This window comes from Amphiura filiformis, chromosome 11, assembly GCF_039555335.1.
Source record: "Amphiura filiformis chromosome 11, Afil_fr2py, whole genome shotgun sequence".
NCBI lineage: Eukaryota > Metazoa > Echinodermata > Ophiuroidea > Amphilepidida > Amphiuridae > Amphiura > Amphiura filiformis.
In genome coordinates this window covers 38,572,732-38,591,082 of record NC_092638.1, presented here as the reverse complement: position 1 = coordinate 38,591,082, position 18,351 = coordinate 38,572,732, and the positions used below count along the sequence as shown (strand labels likewise).

The 18,351-nt window shown below is 34.3% G+C and overlaps 1 protein-coding gene across 1 annotated transcript in view; it reads left to right on the top strand.

The window, feature by feature from the left end:
- Positions 1-480: 480 nt before the first annotated feature.
- LOC140163668 (sialate:O-sulfotransferase 2-like) overlaps positions 481-18,351 on the top strand; it is a 148,288-nt gene continuing 130,417 nt past the window's right edge. The window contains exon 1 of the mRNA XM_072186983.1: positions 481-1,486. Coding sequence (XP_072043084.1) covers positions 1,039-1,486 — 448 coding nt within the window. The 5' untranslated portion in view covers positions 481-1,038. The remainder of the gene's footprint in view (positions 1,487-18,351) is intronic.

Below are 18,351 nucleotides of genomic sequence, written 5' to 3'. Positions count from 1 at the left end.
TAAGCATGATAAAATTGTTATAACGTTGGGAGAGCTCGCGTTGTTGACTTGGGGTTTCTGTTTTCTCACGATATGTCAATGAGAATCCTTCAAATATCATCTGAACACCCTGCACCATAATGCAAGGAGGCATGGCATCCCTTTTAAGAAATATTTTTTTATTTCGCATGTACCTGCAGAGCGTATTTTTTAAGTGCGCATAATAATACATGTGTCTGTTGCGCGCGTCCTGTGCGATCTCTCCCAACAGACGCGTTGTCATGGTTAAGAAGCGACGAATATAATATTTTTGCATTTGTAAACATTAATTTTTATTGAGGGCACCATTTTGTCTTCCTGCACCGCGCTAGAAAGCTGCCTTTCATGTAAGCTGTCTCTCAAGGGGGCGTTTGCCATACAGACAATCTACTTCTATACCCTCTGCATCGGATGCACGTCGTTAACAAAACAGTACCGTTTAATAATAATCCGTATGGTTTGACAGCATAGCCAGTTGTGTGTTGGGCACGAGACTATTCCGCCACAGCGAATAAGCACAAAATACATGTGATATGTCATCGGTACACCGTGTAGTTGCTGCAATATATATTTAACAACACAGTACGACTGATGTTTGAGAAATTCTCTTGGATTTTAAATTACCGTATGTATTATAAAATCTATTTGCTTGTGATTGTGAAGTCGTAAACAAGTATGGCGGTAATATATTGGTGAGATATACCGTATGTGCTGCGATATTGAGTACACCGTGGCTACGCATTGGAATATATATAACTGCTTCAGATGTGTGCAATTGCTTACTTATCTTAATACAGCTACGCATCGTCGATGCTACAAGGAATACAAAATACTGAAATAGGAGATGTGTGTTGTGATGGTGGTTATAACATCGATATTTGAACCTGCATCTGATGTATACCGTTAAACATAGCATCTATAAGAAGATAGGTAGAAGGAGAGGTTGTTATCATGGTCCTTGTCTGCTAAATTCATCATCAGACGACACCAACAGACGCAAGAGACGGAGGAGTAGAGAAGATGAGGGGCCGAATACAACAATATTGCTGCTTGCGGATGATACGAAGGAAAGGCCATATATTAGCCAAACTTGCATTTGTGATTTTACTAGCACTACCTGCTTATGTGTTACTTTTAAACAAAACACCCAGTACTGGGTTAACGCCAGGTGGTGGACATATACCCGGGGGTGCCGATGATGCTTATCATGCCGGGGATATGGAACAAGGAGCAAAACTACGGTTTAATCCCCCACATGATCTACCCCCTAATAGTATATATTCTCGACATTCCCCTAATGACAATCCACATGGTTTTGATCCAAAAGTATTGCAACAACAACAAAGAAGGCGGTCTTTACAAGATCGGGAGGCAGATACCCCGAAGGCACCTGCCGCCGCTGTTGCTGCTGGGCCTGCAGCAGCGGCGCAATCTACACAACCTATTATTGAGGCATCCGGAATAAAAGGTAATTAACTAATTTAATATAATATCAACTTGATTAACCTTGTTGCAATTTCACTGTGTGTTGTTATTTCTGCTGTTTGTCACGGTCAAGATCGTGAATAATTATATATGAGGCCAATATGTTAAGTTTTTATATTACCCTTTGGGTTATTTTTGACCGTGTTTTCTTGTTTTTGTATTTATTCATTTTACGTTTATTTTTTTATTTGCTTTTTGCATTAATAGCTTCATATTTAATTCAAACATCAACAACGTTTAATTTTGACTTTTAAGTATTTTTAAATTTAATTAACACAAACATAACAAAATAACACCAGAAAATATAAACTTACAATAACAGTATACAGTTGTGGACATTTTAACGATATTATAAACGCAATTTATAAATTAATTATTTAAACAAAACATTCAGAAATATAAATGTGTATAGGTAGGTACTGCATGTACAATGCATTATGCAGTCATGGACTTTAATACACGCAAGGTCTTGCTGGCAAATTATTAAAAACGATATAATGTACATCCACATAAAAATTATACGACTATATAAAACACAATAATTCGATTATAGGCTTTTAGAATATGACCCAGCCATATTAATATTAATTTTGTGATAAGCTATTTAATACATGTATCAGCTTTCCATTAATTTAACCTTTGCACTGTGTATAAGATACAGAAGTGATAGGACATATAAACATACACGAAATATGCAAACACAGACCAGAACAAATTCTTAATATTTACTCGACCAATATATTCGTCAGATATATAGCTGCGTAAAAATAAGTATGTCTAATATTGTTAAGACCTGTTCGTATTAAATGCAATGTTTATTTTGTGTGGGTGTTTGACATAATTTCGGAAAACATTTTGTATTAATTTTTTAATAATATCAATATATTATATTTCATAGACGGTATTAAAGCATGGTAAGCCCAAATTTTAATACTAACATGACGGCGCGGTTTTTCAACCCACTTCTCATATGAGCTCACATGCCTGCAAATTGCAGATACCGCATTAAGCAATAGCTTCGCTATAGCGAACCATAATATTAAACTGCAAATATCTCAATGACTGTATTATTCTGCTATAAGCATGCTAAGGTAATGACCCCTTTCCTGCCCAATGCTAGAATAACGATGAACCTCTTTGCTGTTTACAGTACACACACACAAGTTGAATATATTTTGGTGCCATGTCAATATCTTCTCTTTTACTCCACCATTGCATTTACGCAACTCTATCAACGCATTGTTTCTGAGCACAAAATCTTAATGCACTATATTGTGCATTAACACATTAGCTGCCACATTACATACCGTTGTCGAAGCTGGACTCGCAATTCACGTTTATAAGAATCACTGAACCATATATAAGCACGTTTGTTCTCATTGAAATGTAGATTTCAAATATGTTCATGATTGTCTAAAATGTTTGGCCAAAACAAAAGAACACATTATATAATGGATGTGTGTTTACGAACATGAGAACAGCGTTTAAATGGTATACAACAATGCCAAGAGCGATTGAACCATAGATTTGCACTGTGGCCACCTTTGTGCCCACAACTTACCATTTAGTGATAAGCATAATATTTAGAATAGGGTTTTCATGTCATTAAGGGTGTCGAAAGACCTTAATACAGTAAGGGCACAGAGTAAGGGCAGTTCATGTAAAGAATGTGCCTTACATGGTGATCAGTTACAATTTCACATGGTAATTGTGTGTGCTTATTGGAGATGCTATCCATTTGTATATTGATTTCATATAACCATTGGTAATTTTTAATTTTGACCTGTAGCTTACAATTTTTCTTGTCATCATATTTGTGACACAATTCACTATGAGTCAAAATGATCTCATTTCCAGTGACACATGTCATTGACCTCTATTACAATTAACGTTCAAGTTGTGGAGTATGAGTTTTTGTACCCAACACACTCAAAGGTCATTCTATGCATGTAAAAGCCTATTGGGGTTAATGGACTGCGTATTGACAGATGAGCTGTTTGATATATCATAGTGATTTGTGTATAGAGAGAAATTTAATGGAAACTCTTTAGTTTTATAATTTAACATCAAACAAATATCAGTAATCATGTTAAGGGCTGGGGTATGAACGTTTGGACAGTATTTATTTTGGGACATTAGAGCACATCAGACATATCGAATTGCATTCTGAATACGAAGAATGTCATTCTGATATCAAATAATTTTGATTTTTTGAAATTCGCAATTTAATACACATTTTATGGCAAATCATTAAAATTGATATTTTTAATATTTAACAGTACTTGAAGTAAACTTTATAAATCTGATGATTTATACTTAAAGTGTATGTAGGTGGGATGAAAAGCCGACGATCAATTGAAAATTTTGACCTTTCGTATTGAAGATATGGATTTTTTCCCAAAACACCAAAAAAAAATAAGGTATTTTTGGGAAAAATCCATATCTTCAATATGAAAGGTCAAAATTTTCAATTGACCGTCGGCTTTTCCTTCCTGCTACATACACTTTAAGAATATATCATTAGATTTATATAATTTACTTCGAGGACTGTTATATATCAAAAATTTGAAAAATATCAAATTTTATAAAAATTTGTATTATATTGTAATTTTCAAAAAATGAAAATTATTTGATATCAGAAAGACATGCTTCGTATTCAGAAATGCAATTCGATAGGTCTGAGGTGCTCTCATGTCCCACAAAAAAATACTGTCGAAACGCAATAAACGCTCATTTTAGATCCCTTAAAGCAAAATAATGATAATCTTCCAAACGCACTGACGTTAGACACCGAGACACTGGCGTTTGATTATTTTTAAAAGCGAACAGACATGTCTTCCAAGTCAAAATGCAAATCTATTTTAAAATGTGTTCACAGATATAGTGGGCTTTTACTTTGGAATTCATAAGTTGAATCATTTACATGATATACATACACTCGAACAAACGATCAAATAAGAGAAACCCCGGAATTACGTTGAAGTACATTACAACACCGGAGTTCATTTATAGACGCTGTTGAGTTGTTCATAAATAGACACTATTCAATTCATTATTAAAATCCAATAGCTTTATTGTCTATAAAACACATGTGTCCAAATGTATATACTATGTTGAATACAATTGCAATCGCAGATGCACTGAACAAAGAAATATAATTAGGCCCTATGAGATATATTATTAACATTCATTATAATTCAAACTTGATTAAATTCACATGGATGCTATTTATAGCTACAAAGTATATAAATTAGATCTGTGCAAAACAATGTAATTAGGAAAGGGTATTTGAATGAGAATGGATCTATATTATAATAGAGCGAATATTGTAGAATAAAAGTACACAAGAGGTTAGTCCATCGATACATCCATAGCCACAATCATATTGGACAGTATAGGTTCCAAACGTAAGAGTTATCCAACCCAAAATGGCTATTGGCTATTTTCTACTTAAAATTGGTGGAGAAGCTTTCTTTCTTCTTTCCTGTACAAATTATATTTAGTAACCTCTTGTAGGGAGCATTCGTTCCCCACTGTGTTTACATGTTCTTGTGCAGGATGCGTAGCCCCAATTCCTACAAATAATCAACAAATTACTTGCAATATTATATTATCCCGGGAATATTATAGGACATGCACTTGTGTGATATTCTTGTTTTAGGCTATAAATACCGTAACACCTTATATAATTTATATTAGATTCAGGGTTTTTTTCCATTGCAGACTTAGTATATCGCTTATAAATACGATAGTCCAAAGTACAAAGTATACCAATGTTTAAATAATAGTAATAGTACGTTTACTGTCAACTCATATGTGAGTAAACGTACTATTATTTAACATATGTGCTAAACGACACCATTAACGCAAACTGTCATTATTAACATGATCAATAATTATAATGTATGTATGTAGAGCATTGACTATTAACATAAATATAATATAGGCCAACTATATTTCATGATTATCTTCATTTTTGACACACATATTATTAGCCTGGTTAATCTTTTAAAAATAAAATTATAGCCATTTTAACTATAGTAGTGCCTAATGGACAACCTAATTCATTAGCGTTCATTAATAATACACTTGGTACTGTCATGCTGTTACGGGTGCCATGCATTATCATAATGACTTAATGCATATTAATAAGTTACAAATGACTATGACTGATAACTACCTGCAGATATAATTGCTCGTTATAGTTCATTAAAGCAGCCAATCGCTCAATGATTTTGCTACATGCTCAGTCGACAGCTGTGACAACAACATTTCTTTTCCATCATTCCATGAACGTATCGGTATTACCATTCCTTTCATTGGGTTTATGGAAGTAAAATTGGATGTATAGCATAGAGACATACATACATTATAATAACCTTTTCAAAGACATTAATCTTTGCACAAGAACACATAATAATGAGTCAAATTAAAGAAATAATTAGGGTGATTACGTATAACTGATGCACCGTGACTTAGGCAATTAGCGTAGGCTGACGATGCGAGTTATTAGGCAATTAGCGTAGGCTGACGATGCGAGTTATTGTTCATGATATTATGTCTTTTCCACGTCTGATAATAAAAAAAATGAAACTGGTGATTATTTATACCAATCAAATTTCGTTTTAATGTTAATTTATGCCATTACCGACACCTGTAACGTTCGGCATGTCAGTTCAGTTTCACCTTCAGCATTAAATTGTTGGTTAAGTTTAGCAACTATTTTAAACTGTTGCGATGTGGTAGTTCACAGCATCTTGCTAATGGTATAAGTGAGCTTTGGCAAAAATTGCATTGATCATTTCATAGCGAAGGTGTAGAAGAATTCAAATATCATATACATACCTTTGTAGGTCCTGTGGTTCTTGACTTATATTGAAAAGAGGCCTGAAACAACAACACTTTTGTAAAACGCACATAACTCATTAACAACAATAAATTAAGCAGGTTTTCAAAGTATATGATTTGTAGAATGAACTTTTGTTAAACATCAAAGCGCTATTTTTCAATAATATATTGATTCAGATAATGATAATCGATTTTTTTGGGCTGCTTCGACCAACAATACCTCGTATACCTTTAACATTGTTGGTTCTGTCATGCTAGAGATGTGAAATTGAGATTCCTGTAATCAATAATGACCTGTTTCTTCCTCCAAATATTCAACTGCATTCTCTCTATGAGCAACCATACGTAATTAACATGTACAGACGAGAACGAATGAGCTCGTTGAAAATGCCATGGACATTATTATCCACATGGGCCAAGCGTGCATAAAAAAGGCAACATCGCAACATCGGTTTTAATTGGAAACAAACATGCAAACGAGGAGCATACTAGTAATAAAAACGAGTAAAATATGGATACGGACTTAATTATAGGAAGCATTTTCAAACACGATTGTTCTAGATATCTAAAATCGGAATAAGTGGTGTTGTTTGTACACAATATCAATAAATCTTGGGCACTTTTTTGAATAAATAAATAAATAAATAAATAAATAAATAAATAAATAAATAAATAAATAAATAAATAAATAAATAAATAAATAAATAAATAAATAAATAAATAAATAAATAAATAAATAAATAACAACATTTTACTCAAGTTAGACTATCTTTTAAATAAATAAATAAATAAATAAATAAATAAATAAATAAATAAATAAATAAATAAATAAATACATGGTTCGAAACGGAACTGTTATTATTATGGTGATGTCACATAGGCCTACAGCCTGGTACAGACACATGAATATATACTGTTTACTAAAATGATACGTTATCTTTTTTATCAGTTCAAACTACAGTCACAAGTATGTACGTGGGAGAGAATGGGGCATCATAATGATGTACATACATTTGCTTTAATGCATGGACCTAAAATAGCATGCATATTTAGGAGCAGCTTTGCGCATTCCGTATTGTTTTTAAAAATTCTTCTTAAATACCAGTAAGCGCTATACTTTTTTGGTTTTGGTCTAGTAAACATGTAAATCATTATAATATAGCTTCAGCTTGGAAATGTAATTCTTGATATTTAGGAGAAATGGGGGAATAGCAAATTAATACATTGTGCGAAGCAATATTTAATATCATGGGCATATTCCTATTTGCTGCAAATGCGAATTTTTTCTTTCAGTCACTTCCTTAGTTCCTATACAGTGTTGTCTAGTTTGGGTGCGTTCCTATGGTTTCTAACAATGTGGGAATATTCATCAAACCTACAGAGGAAATAGCCGAGGAAACCAAAGATGATATTTTGTACGTCTTGAAGGCGTAGTTTTTATTCTGTTTTTAATTTGAAGGTTTCCTAGTACAAAATGGAAATTTCATGGCTAGACTCTCTATGATATTATGCGCAGCGCAATTTGGAAGGACAATGATGGGTGTCTATAACCTAAGACCTGAAAACTAAGACCCCAAAACTAAGACCTGAAAACTAAGACCTAAAAACTAAGACCTATAACAAAGACCTAAAAACTAAAACCTGAAAACTAAGACCTAAAAAATAAGACCTAAAAACTAAGACCTATATAAAAACTAAGACCTGAAAACTAAGACCTAAGAAAGACCCATATAAAATTAACACCAACACAATCAGCATGCTCTTTTATCAGTGAATGTTTTATAAATAATAGACAAAATATCAAAATATATAGCGATCATCAACCCTCACATTTTTACATTCATGGAATGAACTTTAACTTTGACTGTGTTCGGTATACAAAAACTATAGTAACTTGAGGTCAAAATATGAGATGGTTTTTGAAGGGGTTTTTTTTCGAGGTTATTGAACTCCCGGATTGAACTTATTAGTACTATAGTGTGATACTAAAAGCTTGCTTTATTCGCAGACTAGACACGTTTGAATTTTTTTTTAATTTAAGGGCTCGGATAGCGACGTTTGGTGTTTTTGTGGGACCTGAGAGCACATCAGACACACCAAATTGCATTCTGAATAATAGAAAATAGGTCTTTTTGGGGAAAAATGCATATCTTCGATACGAAATGTCAACATTTTCATGACGGTCGGCTTTTCATCCCAGCTATCACTTTATTATCATTAGATTTATAACGTTTACTCCGGGAGTTTACTTCGAGTACTGTTAAATGTCAATGTTGATAATTTGTCATAAAAATTGTCTTATATCGCGAATTTTAAAAACAAACAATATTATTTGATATCAGAAGGACATTCCTCGTAAGTCGTATACCAGAATGTGTCTGGTGTAGGCCTACTCTTGTCAGGCCCAACAAAAATACTGCGCAAAGGTAGGGGACCGACCCCTGAAGACGTGATCGATTGCACATTATAATTATTTTATATCTTTAGAATAATATTAGTTCAAATTCAAATTTCAATGTTGTTCACAGTGGAATTTTAAGGCAATTATGCATTTATCATAGTACTTTTTTACGAATCAATATTATCATAGAAAATCAAACTCTTATTTGCATTGAAATTTTGTTTTTGTAATATTTTCATTTATATCTGGGACAATAATACAGCATAAATATATCACCATACATTTTTCTTGCATAAACATAATTTGTTGCCTGATTATGTGTACATCCGTTCTCATTATATTTTAAACATTATGTAAAGCAAATAGTCCTCATTTGTTGTGGCATACAATCATTATAAGCTTATCGTTATTTTTGTTTACTTATTTCAAATTATCAAATTGTTTTGTTTGTTTCAATATTTGGATTTCTTGACAATAACAACCCTGGATGGTGGTTTATTTCTATTGAGTTCGATCCATGACAAACAGCATTAAGACAGATTGGGAGTGACGGAAATAACACCCTACTCTTTTCGGAACTGACTACCAGGTACACGTAGTCCGGCTACATGTATTTATCATGATGATATAATTATTGGTCTCTGTACATCATGGAACTTACGGTTTAACGTCTCCTCCAAAAGACGGCGTGCTCTCATGTTTCAATTACCCAATTATAAATACACCATAATGAGAGCGGAAATCTGAACCTACAGTCGTACAGATGCTATACTAATTATTAAATCAAAACTTTATCCCTCAAGTTAATATCCAGCATCCCCATATGATGCCTCATGCATAATAACCTGTAGATTGTATACCGTATCCTATTCACTCTGTTATGAATCAAATCTTTAACTAAATCTGGCAAAAGAAACTTAAATATAAAGCCTATATAGTATCTGGAATCAGCTAACACCTCCAGTGCTAATTTTTGCACAACTTTTTTGCACAAACACTGCAATCGTTCACATGAATAACAGCACTCAATTCTGAATCTAGGTCGCTCTATTCAGTTTTATATATCGTGCTTTTATGTAGAATCATTTTGCTTATAACAATTTCAATTTCCCATTGTGTTCATTTTAAGCGTCAATCTTCGCTCAGTATAAACTAACACCGAAGTTACTCCGAGCATATAAAATAAATTCGATGATCTAAATGCTTTATTTTATGTACATACATGCAGGTATTGAAATTAGGTCGAAGTGTCAAATTATACATTCGCACATGACAAACTGATATTTGAAATGCATAAAAATTTTGGCGAGCCGATAGGGGGAGGGGAAAGCAACTTTTGGCAAGCCGAGAGGGGGGGGGCAAGCGATTTATGGCACGAATTCATGGGGCGCCTTTTAAATAAAACGCTCTAAAAGGTTTAGGAAAACAGTACGGAGCGCTTATTTGTCAATTTTCCCGCTCGCTGCGCTCGCAACATGTATCTATACTATTAAGGATTTAAGGTTTGTAAATTGGGACCCCAAAAATCTGGCATCCGATAGGGGGGTGGGACAAAGAATTTTTGGCAGGCCGAGAGTTGGGGGGGGCAAGCGATTTTTGACGGGCCGAGAGGGGGCAAGCGATTTTTGGGGAGCCGTTTGGAAATTTGGGGGGGGGGGGCTCGTAATTATTGCACAGGCCCTAATGCAAATGCAAAGTACGGAGTCAACTAAAAACGATTTGTCACCATTTCGAATACGAAACCTCCTTTTATCCATATCCAGATAAGACGTATGCAATTTATTTCATGTTCGTGAGGTATGCGAATGGGCTCAACATGAAATATTGTGCATGCAATGTTCAAAAGAAAAAGTGCTTTGCGACCCATATGTCACGCTTCGGGTACAATTTTATGCAAAGGTGAAGTAGGTCTATACTGCATACAGGATACATTACTCATGAGCTAACCTCTGGTGAGATTAATGTCTATATTTCGTGCTGTCAATAGAGAATCCAAAATGTGCATAAATGGTGTGACTTTCCAAATAACAACATTGTTCTTCAAAGCACAATAATGCTATACCATAAAAAAGAAGAAAAAGAAGAAAACATATTCAACTCCCCATGTTCATTTTTTACCAAATCCAAATTTCATAGCTTTAAAGGTGTAACATTTGCACATTATTGAACTTACTGTTCTTCTAATCCTATAGAGCTTACAAAAAAATACTACCAAAACGTGTTGTTAAAAATTCCCCTTGTTTTTGCAGTATGCGTAAAACCTTATAACTCATTTATGTTAAGTACAAACTTGTGAATGTGTTTTTCATTTTAAGTAAATGTCATCAAAACATGTATACCAAGAAATTAACTAAGTACTCAGCATATAAATTTGTGCCCTCCTTGTGGGTTTGTAAGACAAAATAAAAGAAACAAACAATACAAACTTTATCTGCTTGCATTCTCTTTTTTACAGTGTCGTTAGCTTATTTTTAAGCCTGATGTCCTCCCAGTGAATGTGAAATCCAACATTTTTTCTTCAATCACTACGCCGTCTTTTTTAAAGACATTTCTTGTTATACCTTTGCACGCTTACAAAAATACTGTCCCATACATGACCCCACTAAAAATAATCCCCTCCTCATTTAATATTGTCTCGTAAAATATACCACCACCCATTCCCGGGCATCGCAACACATGTAAATTGAGTTGAAAGTGCATGAGTGTTAAACTTTGTAGGCCTATTTGCCTCAAATTCAACTTTCAACTAAAACCACCTTTATATAAATGCAAGTAGCAGATTGTAAATACCTCGACTCATTCGACCCGTAAAATTTATCCCTACCTGTTACTACATAGTCTAAACCTTGTAAAAGAAGAGTCTATGCTGTGTTATAAACAATTTTGGGTCAAAAACAGGGTCTGCAGTGCACAGATTCTAGAATCTGTAGTTTGCGTGCAATAAAAAGGCTGATTAGCACGGACTAATATGGACTACCCGACGTGCACTTCGAAAGTATTACCCGTCATCATTGTTATTTCAAACAGTCAAATGCAGCAGCATGTTTTTGACTATTGTTAGGAACATTGAAAATAGGATCATTCAGAATGTCTTTAATCTATAATTCTAAAATAAAAATAAAAAATACACAATTTCTTGTGCTTTTTATCTACTTTGAGTTTTGATAGTATATTCCGCTGTTATGCCAGATGAAAATTTAAGACATTTCTAGAGTTTGAACTCTGAGCTGATAGAAATTAAAATTAATTTGTAATAATATTTCAAGATAACTTTGTCATGTTTTATAAAATGTAGTCCTTAATATAGCTCACCCGTCGCCCTGTCTTATTTGCCTCATACGGTTATATTAAAACGTAATATCTTGAAATGTTTCCTGAGTAGATCACTTTAAACTATACGTTCAAAAACACTTTCAATTCCATTTTATTTTTAATTCAAGTTTCATTGATTCACATACTCACAAGAAGAAAAAAATCTGGAAAAAGATGTAAAGTTAGAAACACGTTATCAACCGCAATGGGTTATGGGATAGCAACACAACTTATCTTCTTAAGGGTGGTATCAAGGGTCATTGGCAAAAAGTCAATTTGAAGTTAGACAAACTTAGGGGAATACAGAGGTCATTTTGTGAAGTTCAATATAATTTAGAACAGCGGATTGTGTTTTGAATGAATTTGTTGTATTCGTTGAATTATCAATTTGTGGTGGGTACAAAATTTTGTCCCGCCGATGATGGACAATTCATGCAGCGTATGCGGTGATTCTTTGAGGTGATGTGTGTTTTGAGGAAGAAGCGAACTTTAAATATGAAGCGATTGTTTTGAGGGTGTGCTTGTAAACACGTATGGTTGAAAAAACCACCTTAAATTAGGAGGTAACGACATGTATGCATGAATGCATCGATTTCTTTTCTTCTTTCAAGCTTTTAAAGCTTGAAAGAAGAAAAAAAATCGATGTACTAAAGAAAGATCATATTAATACAACATACTGAATAGGTGACCTAATACTATGGCGAATTATATCGTACAGTTTTTCTATTTCCGAGTTCCTCTTTTCATCTTTTTCTTCTGCCACTTTATTTTTACCATATGACCTATAGGCATTTCTGATATCCGTTATCATAACACTGTATTCAGAGTCTATGGAGAAACAGAGTTTTAACTGAGACATAATAGTGTATTTGCCCCTTGCACGTTTCCGCCATTGGGTGTAGACCCTTACCACGTCACTCGTCCTCATTTACATAAAATTCTGCCTTCCATAAGGTAGCACGCTTTTCAACTATAAATGCATGCATGTCGTTGCCTCCCAATTTAAGGCGTTTTGTTTTTAACCATACATGTAACAAGCAAACCCTCAAAACAATCGCTTCATATTATAAGTACGCTTCTTCCTTAAAACACGCATCACCTCAAAGAATCACCGCATACGCTGCTTGAATTGTCCATCATCGGTGGGACAACATTTTGTACCCACCACCAATTGATAATAAGGTACTACGGGGCAATTCGCTTGATGTATGAATGGTTGTGGAATCGAACTAGAGACATGTCCCTCTGTCACTTTATAGAACCATCAATTTTGGTCTGCTATTTCAAATACCGTTGTGGTTGAGTGTATTCGATAGGGCTTCGGACTGACAACGGTGAAAGGAAGAATTATATAGCTAATTATGACTTTACTATTATCTCATTGAATTTGACTGGTTCAATTCCCATCCATGTATTCTGTCTGACAGTTCAAGGCTCTACCCTTAGCCCCGCCAGAGCAATTCTTCTGGGGTGAACCAAACCTGCCTGGTGATCACATTAATCAGTGACAAGGTTATCTCTGAATTTGAGAGGTGTTAATTGATGTTTAATGTTATTGCATCAATAACACCAGTCAAATTCAGCGATAACCTTGTCACTGATTAATTTTATAACCAGGCAGGTTTGGTTCACTCAGAAGAACTGCTCTGGTGGGGCTTCTCTTTAAATTTGATGACCGTTCATAAAGGAGCGAATTACTGAGAAACGTTGCATTTACTTTAACATGTTTTATAACCATGCTTCTCCGAGTCTGAGGACAAAATTCGTGATTTATGAAAGTTGAAATAATGATGATGATTTATGTGATACAACTATTTATAAAGTTTTATAGGAATGATATTGTTTTATTACCCTGTGACCAAAAGAGCATTCATCATGTTAATTAAGTAGTTGGTACAGGTGACAAACGAGTATGATGAGTGAACTTAAAACTAATTTCCTTTTGTAGTATCAATTGGAAAAGTAGGCCAACCAGATACAGAGACTGTGGGCGATATATGTACGCGATAAAGGCTGTCGAGGGATCGAAGGCACGACACTTGAGCACTCTTGCGACCGTTCCCTGAGGGTAGTTGTAGTCCGTCAATTTTAACTAGGTTTCATTCAATTCTTAGTTCCCTTTAAAGATTATAAGGAAGAAGATGTACGTTGTTTTGTGCACTCTAATGCAATTAATTAGATTCACGGCTATCTTAAGATCTCGATTATGTTCATCTTTCGGAACGCAGTTCGTTAAATCAGTACTGGGTGCATTCATATTATGACGTGTTATGGGGATGAGGAACACTCATCTCCACAACCTCAGGTCAAATTTTTAGCTGGATTGTTTTAATGGAGGGCAATGAACTACGCTTTTGGAAATGATATCATTGTTTCTCATTTATGTATCAGAGAAGATTTCTTACACTACCCATAATGCATTTCTTCCATTTCAATTTTCTGTACTGATTTGCTATGTTGTGCCTCATGCATGTGTCGATATAGTGACGAAATACGGTATACCTCAGTGAATAGAGCACATCCAGATTTTGCAAAATATGTTTATGTCTTGACTAGTGACCCTTGTTCACCAGTCTATTCTCATATTTAAATGAAAACAAATCCTATACAAATTAATGGGAGCGTCATTTGTTGAAATGAGGGGATGTATTATGTTGCAAAGGATTCTGGGAAGGGTAAGATATCTTGTCTGAATTTGTATAGAGGCCAACTTTTTTTGTTGATGTGATTGATGGGAGAGGAGAAAAAGGAAAAATACACCTTCCGACACGACAGGTATACAAGGGTAGGCCTACCCAATTATCCCGATTCCGTTTGAATGATATGACGGTTTTTAAATGGCAGTAACATTACATCAGGAAGTTTCACATTTCCTTAAACATGAAAATTTTGTGAAGGGGCATTCGCGTATCAATCAGTAACCTTGTTTAGTGCAGTGAAGAATACAGTGCAAAGAACAAACCCTATACATTCTGTTTCAAATGCTCAGTTTTTGTTTGTTTCATTGACGACTATAATCTGAACATGTAAAGCTAATAGTTTTAATTATTAACGCAATATCTTTTATCATTTTCTTTACCATGTTGCAATAAAACAAAAAAGTGCATTTTCAAATGACGGGATCGGGATGGGTGCCATAGGGGTCTTCCAAAAATTGTATAGGTCTATAGGAACTCTGGAAAACCGATATTCTCTATAAGCCTAACTATACAGAAGATATTTTAGGACCATACGACTATGCCAACTATTTTGCAGAAAGCATCCAATGTTGGCCAAATTGGGTGCCTTTGTTGCCGAAATGCGCCCAATTCGTATAATTCTGGCGCAGTTGTCTCTGTTGAATCACATCGAAAGCGCGCACGTGACGAACAAAGCTGGGGTATCGCTATACCAATATTTCTGAAAACGACATGCACCCTAAGACCACAGACCCTAGAAAAAAACTAGGGTCTGTGCTAAGACCGTGGCAAAAATGTTAGCCATCAAACAAACCCCGGGTTCAAAATGGCAGATAGCTGCAGATCATGGGCCTACAGTAACATTATAGTCACCATGGTCACAGGTGTTCAATAAAGCGGTTATTCACTGCATTACGTAACAATTAGCCTAACTCTTAATTAAAGTCATTAATGAGGCCTACTGTTACACTAGCAGTCAACAATTTTATTCATGACCACGAGAAAGAAACACACTGGCCCCTACTCTTTTTTTTTTTTTTTAATTCCACGTTTGAATCAGCGGTGTAAATCTAAAACACACTGCCGGCTTGATAGACCATGTCCAACGGGCGTTTACTTGGTAGGAGCTTCGATTGAATTTGTGAGATTGCATTAGATAATATTTGATTAAGTAACTGGACTGGCAGCAAAATTGTCAAATTTGATTTACTAAAATATTTTTGAAAGCTGTTTTTTTTTTTCTTCTTCTTTTCTTAAGTTCCGTGTGCATCAGTTCAGTCGCATACCATTAATTGTTTTATCTTTCAATTTTTTTATATTATATATTTATGTAAATGAATGCGTATTCTTCAAATATTGTCTTCGCAAGCAGAAACACGTGAAAGTGAGACTAAAAATGTCGATATAGTTCTCACAAAATTAATTTGAGTGTGTTTTACATGTTTTACAAGGACACCCAGTTTGTAAATAAACATGATAAGGGCATCCAGATAATGTAGTATCAGAATGATGACCTCATTAACGTGATCAGTCCAAACGTTCCAACATTGCAGAAATTTAATAATATTGGACTTATTATGGACATAACAATCAATTTGATTCGTTTCCATGGCAACATAAGGCGCAAGGCGTTCTATCAAAAAGATGCGTATATGTAATTACTGCTATAATGAGGAAGCACGAAATTAACCAAACTGTGCATACATGCAGGAATCTATCGAACTTGTAAGGAAAAAAATATATATATATATTTTCCAAATTTATCAATATAATATGCAATACTTAAAAAATAAAATTTTATTATAGAAGTCAGCAAAATCTAAAATAATTGCTTATTTTTAACAACATTTTATTTAAGTGTTGGTGTATCTTCAATAATTGCAGAAACATGCCTGCATTTTATTTAAGTGTCGGTGTATCTTCAATAATTGCAGAAACATGCCTGCATTTAATTTAAGTGTCGGTGTATCTTCCATAATTGCAGAAACATGCCTGCATTTTATTTAAGTGTCGGTGTATCTTCAATAATTGCAGAAACATGCCTGCATTTTATTTAAGTGTCGGTGTATCTTCAATAATTGCAGAAACATGCCTGCATTTTATTTAAGTGTCGGTGTATCTCTTTAATAATTGCAGAAACATGCCTGCATTTTATTTAAGTGTCGGTGTATCTTCAATAATTACAGAAACATGCCTGCATTTTATTTAAGTGTCGGTGTATCTTCAATAATTGCAGAAACATGCCTGCATTTTATTTAAGTGTCGGTGTATCTTCAATAATTGCAGAAACATGCCTGCATTTTATTTAAGTGTCGGTGTATCTTCAATAATTGCAGAAACATGCCTGCATTTTATTTAAGTGTCGGTGTATCTTCAATAATTGCAGAAACATGCCTGCATTTTATTTAAGTGTCGGTGTATCTTCAATAATTGTAGAAACATGCCTGCATTTTATTTAAGTGTCGGTGTATCTTCAATAATTGCAGAAACATGCCTGCATTTTATTTAAGTGTCGGTGTATCTTCAATAATTGCAGAAACATGCCTGCATTTTATTTAAGTGTCGGTGTATCTTCAATAATTGCAGAAACATGCCTGCATTTTATTTAAGTGTCGGTGTATCTCTTTAATAATTGCAGAAACATGCCTGCATTTTATTTAAGTGTCGGTGTATCTTCAATAATTACAGAAACATGCCTGCATTTTATTTAAGTGTCGGTGTATCTTCAATAATTGCAGAAACATGCCTGCATTTTATTTAAGTGTCGGTGTATCTTCAATAATTGCAAAAACATGCCTGCATTTTATTTAAGTGTCGGTGTATCTTCAATAATTGCAGAAACATGCCTGCATTTTATTTAAGTGTCGGTGTATCTTCAATAATTGCAGAAACATGCCTGCATTTTATTTAAGTGTCGGTGTATCTTCAATAATTACAGAAACATGCCTGCATTTTATTTAAGTGTCGGTGTATCTTCAATAATTGCAGAAACATGCCTGCATTTTATTTAAGTGTCGGTGTATCTTCAATAATTGCAGAAACATGCCTGCATTTTATTTAAGTGTCGGTGTATCTTCAATAATTGCAGAAACATGCCTGCATTTTATTTAAGTGTCGGTGTATCTTCAATAATTGCAGAAACATGCCTGCATTTTATTTAAGTGTCGGTGTATCTTCAATAATTGCAGAAACATGCCTGCATTTTATTTAAGTGTCGGTGTATCTTCAATAATTGCAGAAACATGCCTGCATTTTATTTAAGTGTCGGTGTATCTTCAATAATTGCAGAAACATGCCTGCATTTTATTTAAGTGTCGGTGTATCTTCAATAATTGCAGAAACATGCCTGCATTTTATTTAAGTGTCGGTGTATCTTCAATAATTGCAGAAACATGCCTGCATTTTATTTAAGTGTCGGTGTATCTTCAATAATTGCAGAAACATGCCTGCATTTTATTTAAGTGTCGGTGTATCTTCAATAATTGCAGAAACATGCCTGCATTTTATTTAAGTGTCGGTGTATCTTCAATAATTGCAGAAACATGCCTGCATTTTATTTAAGTGTCGGTGTATCTTCAATAATTGCAGAAACATGCCTGCATTTTATTT